The 9,531-nt window shown below is 47.3% G+C and overlaps 1 protein-coding gene across 1 annotated transcript; it reads right to left on the reverse strand.

Annotated features, from left to right (window-relative positions):
• Positions 1-3,341: 3,341 nt before the first annotated feature.
• LOC124697172 (serine/threonine-protein kinase MPS1-like) lies at positions 3,342-9,084 on the reverse strand. The gene is made up of 6 exons (XM_047229801.1): positions 8,889-9,084; positions 7,186-7,653; positions 6,243-7,105; positions 4,889-5,080; positions 4,023-4,184; positions 3,342-3,892 (listed from the first exon to the last, which is right to left on the reverse strand). Exons 1-6 carry the CDS (start codon positions 9,082-9,084, stop codon positions 3,386-3,388), a joined length of 2,388 nt encoding a protein of 795 aa, XP_047085757.1. The 3' UTR covers positions 3,342-3,385.
• Between the last annotated feature and the right edge of the window lie 447 nt (positions 9,085-9,531).

Genomic DNA, 9,531 nt, shown 5'->3' on the forward strand with positions numbered 1-9,531 from the left:
CTGAGGAGGGCAGGACGGATGTAGGGGATGGGAGATAAGACCACAACAACGCCTCCAGGAAGGTAAACAACGCCCAAGGTGCTGCTACTGCTGTGATCAACGGCCAAGGATTTCTCCCGGCCCCGTTTTGCCACACCATCTTCACCGATGCAAGGACACCGACATCCAAGACCCGCACGGAAGAGAGAGCCAAAGGCAGGAGGAGATATGACCTTCGAGATATGACGCGAGCTGATGGAGCCGCCCACGCACATCCCACATGCTTTGTTGCCCTGCCGTCCCCGTGGCCTGAACACCAGGCATCATCACCCGCGAACGCCGCCAGCCGTGCGACCGTCGCCTCGTTACCGAAACCCTCCGTGTAAAAGCAAAAAGCGGTAGCGCCCCCACCAAGGAAAATCACCGGTAGATGCCTCCCTCACCTAAGGGCGAGCCAGAGGCCAGCCGTCGAGTTAGGAGTAGCCCATCAAGCATCCGTCTCGACTGTGGCGATCATGGCGTGGAGACCCTCCACCTAGAAACTGCACGTGGCCGAGAGCTCAGATTCCACCGCCCTCTTCGCCGGCGTCGCGGGCCTTGACCAACGGCGTCTATGGGGCGATGAAGGAGACGACAAAGGGGGGAGAGAGCGGCAATCGAGCTAGGGTTTCAGCCCTTGGTCGTATAGAGAGGACGACACGAGGAGAAGGAAACAGTTTTCCTAGGTCCTCTAAAAAGCACCCGGCCACATATGGAACCGAGACTAATATGAGCATTGTTTCTAGTTCAAACGACTAGAACGCTGCACCGTTTTAGTTTTGGATCAAACAAAACCTTTAGTCCTGATCTGAGGTACGAATCGAGATTAAGAGCATCTCCAGCCGCGTCCCCCAAACCGTCCCCCAAACCGCGCCGGATCGAGCGTTTGGGGGACGTGTTTCGTTCGTGCCGCGTTTGGGGGACGTCGCTCCCCAGCCGCGTCCCCCAAACGCCGCCCCCAAACATTTAAAATAATTTTTCCGGCATTTTTATTTCAATTTCCACAAACTAATACATAATTGGGAACGTGGTTTACACGAAGACATAGTTTGGAACATGGTTTTCCACAAACTAATACATAGTTTGAACCATGGTGGACACAAATATAAAATATTGCAAAGAAACTAAACCTAACTAGGCCGTGCATCGAAGGTTTCGTGTGTTCGCTGCTAAGAAAGAACACTCGAGGGCACACCAGTCACCTAAGCCGGAAAATCCAGCGGGAGGATGGTGCCCTTGTTGGTTCTACCGATGAGGCGAACAGTGCGAAACCTCCGTGCACGTATTTGCTGCGAAGAAACAACACTCATTCAGTCGTCCTCCTCGTCGGTGCTGTCGTCGTGGGAGTCCCTGTCGACGTGGTAGTCCCGGAGGCAGCGCCTCTGCGGGAACTGCACCGTCGCTGCGCGCCAATAACTTCCGTCGCGAGGTAGGCGACGGTTAGGTTTAAATTAATTGTGCCGCTGACGGGTCGGCCCCGCCACTCCCCGCCTCGCTTTCGTTGTGTCCGGCGTCCCCGGAGCGTCCCCTGTGGGACGGGGACGGGCTCGGGGCGCCGGACACCGTATAGGGGCGCGCCGGACAAAAAAGAGCTTTGGGGGACGCGGCTGGAACGCATTTTCTGTCCGGCGCGCCCCAAATCCCTTTGGGGAACGGTTTGGGGGACGCGACTGAGGCTGAGGCAGGCTGGTACGAGTTTCTTTAGTCCTGTCAGGCCGAGGTTTGTAGAGGAGTATGATGAAGCTATGATCGAGATGGGTAGACCAGCCCCGACTGTACCATGAGCGAAGGCGAGTCCATCCGACCCCTATTAACGTCGGCGACAGGCTACAAGTGAAAAGGCGACTGATGGACTGATGGGCGCGGTACGTGCCGACGTGACTCTTTTAAATGTACCCTGCCGCTATCCGTCCGTACGTGCAGAGCCTCGGTGCATGCGTGACGTGCGCACTCGGGTCCTCGGGGCCAGCGCACGGCAGAGCCGCCGCAGGGTGGTCAGCTCAGCTCGGCTAGCCGGGGCCGGGGCCGGGGCCGGGATAGCCGACGACTGCCTACAACCCCCACTTGCTTCCTGCCCAGCCACTCGGACTCGGGGTCCGCCCCGCGCCACGCTGCCTCGCGCGCCGTGTGAAGCTTTACCATGTCGTCCGGCCGGCCCCCCGCGCCGGCCAGCCGCGCGGCCCCTCTCCGGCAGGACCATTATCCATGTGGACGCCTGGGCTGGCTGATCCGACTTGGTGCCACTACCGGCGAAGCGAGTTTATGTGAACGCGCGCTGGGACGAGAGCTTTCACTGCTTGTGGCGAGCTCTGGCACAGTGGCCGGCGTAACAGAGCCGGCAGCCCCACAGCTTTAACACAAGTGACGTACGGCGGTGACTGCCATGGATCGCATTATGCATGTGCTGCTGGACTGGATTTCAGTTCCCAAAAGATAGATAATGGCGTGCGCTGTTCGCCTGTGCATCTGCGTCTGCATGTGGGTGGGAACTGGGAAGAAGAATGCACTTTGCGCATTGCCACAAATCTTAGTTTGGACAGCAGATATGGATGTGGATGGTATAGTGGGCTCCTGCGACCAGTTCTACCGTACGGAAACTAATCAGCCCAGACGGAACACGAACAAGTGTACCGGGTCCCCAGCGGGTGGCACCTGCACCAGAGAATCCAATGCACGTTTCAGAAACGGAGCATTCCTTCAGTTTGATCAACAAAAATAGCTGGCCCATAGGACAAACCACCAACGGATGCTTCCTGCAATGAACATACAGTTAAATATCTTCAGGTTCTAACATTAGGGCTTCTTTGATTCATAGGATAGGAAATTTTCTCATAGGAATCCAAATCCTACACAATTCCTACATAAATCATACTATGAATCAAAGGAGCCCTTAGTCAGCTACAAGTCCTGACATCACATTAAGCATCAACTTCCTACCACCTGGGCACCAAGAATACCCAGGGCGCTACCAAAAAACCGCTCCTTGCAAACTCCCAACTCATACAGGTGCTATATTTACACAGATTACAACAGACACTGCCACCTAAATTCACAACCAAACAAACATATAAAAAGACTAAAGCTCCTATGCTGCGACCGAGCTGGGGCAGCAACTGCCTAGTTCCTGACGTAATTCAAATAATCCTACCAAGGAAACCTTGTGTCGCAAGGGATCCTTTGATTTCTGGTGGTTTTGGGGATAAACAAATTAACCGGCTACACTAGCAACCGTCCATGCTGACGAAATACATATGGAATGCTCTAGCACACAACTTCGATATCATCAGCATGATGAGCAACAAAATTAGCGATGGTCAGCCACAGTCCAGTCCACTTCGCAGTACATCATTAAACCTCCGACATGCTATCAACCTTTCTCTGGACTATGTTTAGCGGTTGGACTGCCTTGGTCCTCCTCGAGCTTCGCAATCACAACCTGAAGCTCGGAACAAAGTCTGGAAACCTCAGGATTGGCGCAGTGCACTCTGAACCTCTCCATCAGCAAATTGCACGGATCACGATCGATGCGAGGCAAATGCCCTGGCACCAGAGGAACAAGAAACGGGTGCTGAAGCAGCTGAGGTATTCTCCACCGTTCGTCTCGGTCCCAGGCAAGGCACCTCTGCATCAGATCAATGAGCCAGGGGTTGTCGACAGGTTCGTAGCTGATCACATGGTTCCTATCTGTGACGGCTTTAAACTTGGCCCAGAATGTCTTGTAATCCGCAAATGGCGTCTTGCCATACACCATCTGGTAAAGAATACAGCCAAGGGACCAAATATCAGATGGGCGTCCACACTTGACAACATTCCCGCCTGAATCTTGCTCATTGCACATGAATGCTTCAGGTGACATGTAGTTAAGTGTTCCTACCTGATTTTTATATGGAGATCACAAGTTAGCATGGCAAACAAAAAAATCTATATGAGTGGCCAGTTAGATTCTCACTAATACACAAGTAAATGCAACAATAGAAAACCCATAGCTGTGTTTTAAGTCGTACCTGGGAATCACGTTGAATGTTTGTCGTATCATTCATTATAGCTTTGGCAATGCCGAAGTCGATTAGTTTCAGAGATCCCCTCACAAGCATAAAATTGGCAGGCTTCAGATCGGAGTGCACTATCCGTTCCTCATGTATCGTATTGACTGCTTCAAGCATTTGCTACAGCACAAACAAGGGGAAATTGAGAAGGTGCTGTGGAATATTTGAAATTCAGAATACCAATATTGTGTTTCAGCATATTCATAATGCAGGTGCCAGTTCTTGCCAATAATAAAAAAATGCAGCTACCAGATACTACTTTAGTACTTACGTAACCATGCACATAAACAGATGCATGCTACAATGAATCAAGGTGCAATTCTGCACATGACATCATTGTTACTTGCTGTTCTATCATAGCTGACCACGCTACTTCCTGCTCTACAATATAAGATGTAAAGTTACATTGCACAAAAGACATTCTGGTGCTTCCTTTTATTTCCGTGACCGTGAGTTTGCTTACTAAATTGATTGTAAGAACAGGAATTCAATACAAAGTGCAGGCATTATCCTAAGCAGGAAACATACAAATGAACAACAAAAATTATACTCCAAAAGGCGATGCTATTTAGAAAAATATTCTGAGGTAAGTTAATACTGTAACAAAGTTCTGAGAAAAGTAACTCCAAACTGAAGTCTAAGATTGGTTCACTGAGTCAGCCGAAGTACTTCTTTAACATTTAATATGCACAGCTGCAAGTTGGGACGAAAACTTTAAATCAATGGAGATTTATCCACCTTAATAGATTCTAGTTACTGGTAAGCTAATTGTCCTATATTCAAGTCTTATTGTATTACCTTAAAATGAATAAAATAAAGTTTACCTGCCAATAAAACCGCAGCCAGTTTTCATCTATCTTCATAGTTGTGCTGTTCCTTTCCTTCCACTTTTGAGCAACCATATGTGCTAAATCAATTTCTCCAAACTCAAGGACCATGTAAATGTATTGGTCATCATTAATTCTTCCATCCCGAGGTGAGACACAACCTTCCTTAAGTAATTTTTTATCAGTGACCTGGTACATACCAAAATTCATAGGCAGATTAGACAATGTTTTCACCTAGAAGTGAAAAGATCATGTGCACAGAACTGCTGGTAATAACTACTACCTTTGTTCCATAATATAAGACGTTTTGGTAGCCTATTTTAGCCTACCAAAACATCTTATATTTAGGAAGGAGGTACAGTAGTATTTTTCAACAACAAGATGACCGGCAAGTAATTTACAGTTGTTCATAATCGGGTTTCACACAGCAAGGTGGTAGAAGTTTTAATCATCACAGGCAGAGCAGACTTCAGATAAGAAAAGATGCCAAGTTTGCGCAAATAGAGATTTCGCAGTTCCAATCCTATGCACCAGAAATTATATCCAACAAGATTGTGAATGAAAGATACATTAGTTGGTATGAAAGTTCTGAAAGATGTTAAGCACTGGAAATCTCACAGGAGATGATTTTGTTTATCGCGCACCTGAAGGGCAGAGGGTACAAGGGAACTTCTCTAACAACTACCAAGCCTGAATAATTTTGAGATATGCAAGGATAGGAAATAAACCAGGAGTAGAGGAAACAAGAACCTCCCAGATTCAACGTCACTACAAGTTCGATTTTCTGTATGGAATAGCAAATGAGTTGAAATATCTTTACATTCTGGGTATAGGGTGTTTCTAATACTATACCATTGGAAGAAAAAATATTGTTGAGGAAATCTTTAACTGGTAACTGCTCGGTCAGCTGGCAAGTAAAGGATTAATAGGCTAATCGGCCAGTTAATTAGTTAACCAGCTGCTCAGTGACCCTCCCAGCAGGGATTAATCAGCCAATTTACTGATTAATCAGCTGATTTTTTAACACAAAAATGCCTGTATTCTAAGGAGCTAAGCTATATGGAGTTTGTGAGATAGAAATATAGAAGCTTAGATATTTGCATTAAGCATCAGTCAGTAAGTTATGGATTACTAGATGAAAAAAATGTAGTCACACCAACATGAATTGGTCTCAGATGGTCAAATGGCGGATGGAATGTTAAATGATAACAAGAACAATTTTATGCTGAGAAAAAAAGATAATGTTATCTATGGAACATCAGAACACTAAAAACTAGATAGAGATATTGTGTACACAAGTATCAAGTTACATATACAGCCCAAAAGCAGAAGACAATTTAATAATCCATACCTCATAATCAATTAACTGTATGATGTTACTCTTTCCTTTCAAATTGTTCAGGTATTCAATTTCTTGGCAAAAGCCATAGGCAGTAGGGTAGTCACGACCTCTAAGCTTGATCTTTTTCAGGGCATATATTGCACACTCCTTTGAAATAACTTTGTGAACTTCACTGCTGCCCCCAGATCCTATTTTACCAAGTTTCTGATACATTTTCCCATTCACCTTAATGAAAAGGTTAGGATCATAATTGTTTTTTCGGCGCTCCTTCTGGCTCCCACTTGCTTGTGAAGTACAACCATCCCTGGCAGACGTAGATTGGTCGTTTGCAGGTAATCGTTGGCCTTGGGATGGCAAACCATTTTCATTGCCAGAAGTTGGTTTGTCCATGGCATAATTGGCCAGATTAGGAACCTGCTGGTTTGGGGGGTTCCAATCACCAGCACTTGATGGTATTGCAGCTGCTTGCTGTTTTGGAGGGACACTGCCTGGTATAGCTGCAGATGATTCCACTGTACATTCAGGCATCTGCATTGGTGAAGCATATTGGTTGTTCCGAGGAACTCGCGTATTTTGCCCTGAATACAGTGATATAGCAGTGACAGAAGAACCAATGACAGAGCAACGGGTCGTTGGCTCTCCATGATTCTGATTAGAAGCCTCTTCGACGCCTATTTGAGACAAATTTGCTGCATCATACTTGACATCCATCTCACTTGCCGCACCGGCTATCTCAAGCTTCTGATTTTCCCCGTGTTGATCATGGGTTGCTTGAGCCACAGGAAAATCATCCCCTGCTGTCAATGAAACAGAATGCAGATAAGAGAACATACTGTCCATTCTACTGTCAGTAGTGACTCCTACAATATCACCTGCAATGTAAGCTGAACACTAAATACAGAGACAAGTCTGCATCTAACAATAAGTAGCACGGGAAAGAATGGAGTCTTACTCTGAGAAGTTAAGTGTGGATCACCAACTGAATAAAACTGCTCTTTCTTGAAACCTATGCCCACCGATGCATTTCGAGATGTCATCTGAGAAGACGAAACGTTAAGCGACGACTTATTCCTATCCACCGACAGATCGATTCCACCCTTCTGCTGGTCGTTCTGACTGCCAATCTGGTTATGGGTGTCTGTGACAGTACTCAACATGGAAGGTGTCATCAGCAGCTCGTTTTGATTTGATGCAGGTAATACGGCTGTGGTGATAACATTCTTTTGATCAGGCACCACATTCTGCAACCTGGAGGCCCGCAGCACGCCTCTTTGCTTCTGCATAGCGGTTCCTTCAGAATTCTGGGTAACAGAAGGGCTGGGACCAGCTTTGTCGGCCCTCGCCTCCGGACAGCAGGACACGGGTTGCCCGCGGTGGCTTGAACTGCGCTGAACCTGAGGCAAGTTCAAGTTAAACAAGTCTACAGTGCATTTTAGACAAATCCAGCTGGATACAAACACGTATTCCAAAAAACATCATGCTAAATTCCTAAGATCTAAACTATGGGCTGAAGTCTGAAATTTTATGTGGTGAACTGTGACGCTCTTGCTTTGTTGGGCTGCAAATTTTTATACTGGGGTGTTTGGCCAACCCATTTTTTCCTTAACCAAGTTGCAAACAAATATATCGTTGCGTTCCGGAACCTCTAAGAAGAAATATGACATAACACACTGGATAACAATGCCCATCTAACTGCAAGCTGATGTACCAAACAGATTAATAGACTTATCACAACTTCCTTTTCATAGCAGCTTACAAAATAAGCACATCACAGTTCACCATCCGCAAACAATGGCAAGACTTGGTAGTAGGTAACAGTTAAAGCGTGATAAGTTTACAGGTTCGTTTTCTCGTGCTACTGCATTTTAACTAGGCTAGGTTTGCACGGAAAATCGTCAAACAGATTTCACAACTTCCTTTTCATAGCATCTTACAAAATAAGCACATCACAGTTTACCATCCGCAAACAATGGCAAGACTTGGTAGTAGGTAACAGTTAAAGCGTGATAAGTTTACAGGTTCGTTTTCTCGTGCTACTGCATTTTAACTAGGCTAGGTTTGCACGGAAAATCGTCAAACAGATTTCACAACTTCCTTTTCATAGCATCTTACAAAATAAGCACATCACATTTTACCATCCGCAAACAATGGCAAGACTTGGTAGTAGGTAACAGTTAAAGCGTGATAAGTTTACAGGTTCGTTTTCTCGTGCTACTGCATTTTAACTAGGCTAGGTTTGCACGGAAAATCGTCAAACAGATTTCACAACTTCCTTTTCATAGCATCTTACAAAATAAGCACATCACAGTTCACCATCCGCAAACAATGGCAAGACTTGGTAGTAGGTAACAGTTAAAGCGTGATAAGTTTACAGGTTCGTTTTCTCGTGCTACTGCATTTTAACTAGGCTAGGTTTGCACGGAAAATCGTCAAACAGATTTCACAACTTCCCTTTCATAGCATCTTACAAAATAAGCACATCACAGTTTACCATCCGCAAACAATGGCAAGACTTGGTAGTAGCTAACAGTTAAAGCGTGATAAGTTTACAGGTTCGTTTTCTCGTGCTACTGCATTTTTCGTCAAACTTACTAGAACGTCCCTGAGTGGGAGCAATGGAAATACGGAAGGAGGGTAGGGTCCAGGTGAACTCACCGGGAGGCCTCTGGCGCTTGCAGGCCGCATGGATCTGGCTGAGGAAGTCCGGAGGGTCGAGCGAGAGGGAGGAGGAAGAGGAGCCCGTGGAGGAGCTCAGGTTGGTGCAGTTGGTGTCCCCGATGTTGGGGAACGTGGCGCTCTTGACGGTGTCTTCAGCGGCAGGGGGGCGAAGGAAATTACCCCTCATCTCCATCAATCCGCGTCGGGGAAGGCGGCGGGGCCCGCCGGCATCTCGCCGGAGAGGCGGGCCGCGGCTAGGGTTTCGGAGCTGGAGAAGGCGGCCTGTGCGGCTGCGGGGGGGCGCGGCGGGGGGGGCGCGGCGGCAGCTGCCGGGCGCTCGCTCCAGGCGCGCGGCGGCGCGGCGGCCGCAGATGCGCCGCCGTGGGACGGGAGCCGAAGCGAATCGAAGCGAGTCGTGCGTGGGGGGAATGGGGACAAAACCCCAAATTTTGAAATGCAGGCGAAAGCAGGAAGACGCAGCAGCCGAGAACAAGAGGCTCGTTTTTTTTCCCCTAGACTAGAAAATAATCTTTTTTTTTTGAGAATTGACTAGAAAATAATCTTTGTCCCAAAAAATGGGCAGTGCTGACATGCTGAGGGCCTGGCCCAAAGCCCATTTAGTACGCTAGTAAGCGGGCTA

Source organism: Lolium rigidum, chromosome 3 (assembly GCF_022539505.1).
Source record: "Lolium rigidum isolate FL_2022 chromosome 3, APGP_CSIRO_Lrig_0.1, whole genome shotgun sequence".
NCBI lineage: Eukaryota > Viridiplantae > Streptophyta > Magnoliopsida > Poales > Poaceae > Lolium > Lolium rigidum.

Excerpts from the sequence above, each read along its gene's own strand:
- LOC124697172 (XM_047229801.1), bottom strand. The coding sequence starts at position 9,084 with ATGGAGATGAGGGGTAATTTCCTTCGCCCCCCTGCCGCTGAAGACACC. Across the intron at positions 7,654-8,888 it reads CAAGCGCCAGAGGCCTCCCG|ACTTGTTTAACTTGAACTTG; the intron begins GTGAGTTCACCT and ends AATGCACTGTAG. Across the intron at positions 4,185-4,888 it reads GGCTGCGGTTTTATTGGCAG|CAAATGCTTGAAGCAGTCAA; the intron begins GTAAACTTTATT and ends TTTGTGCTGTAG.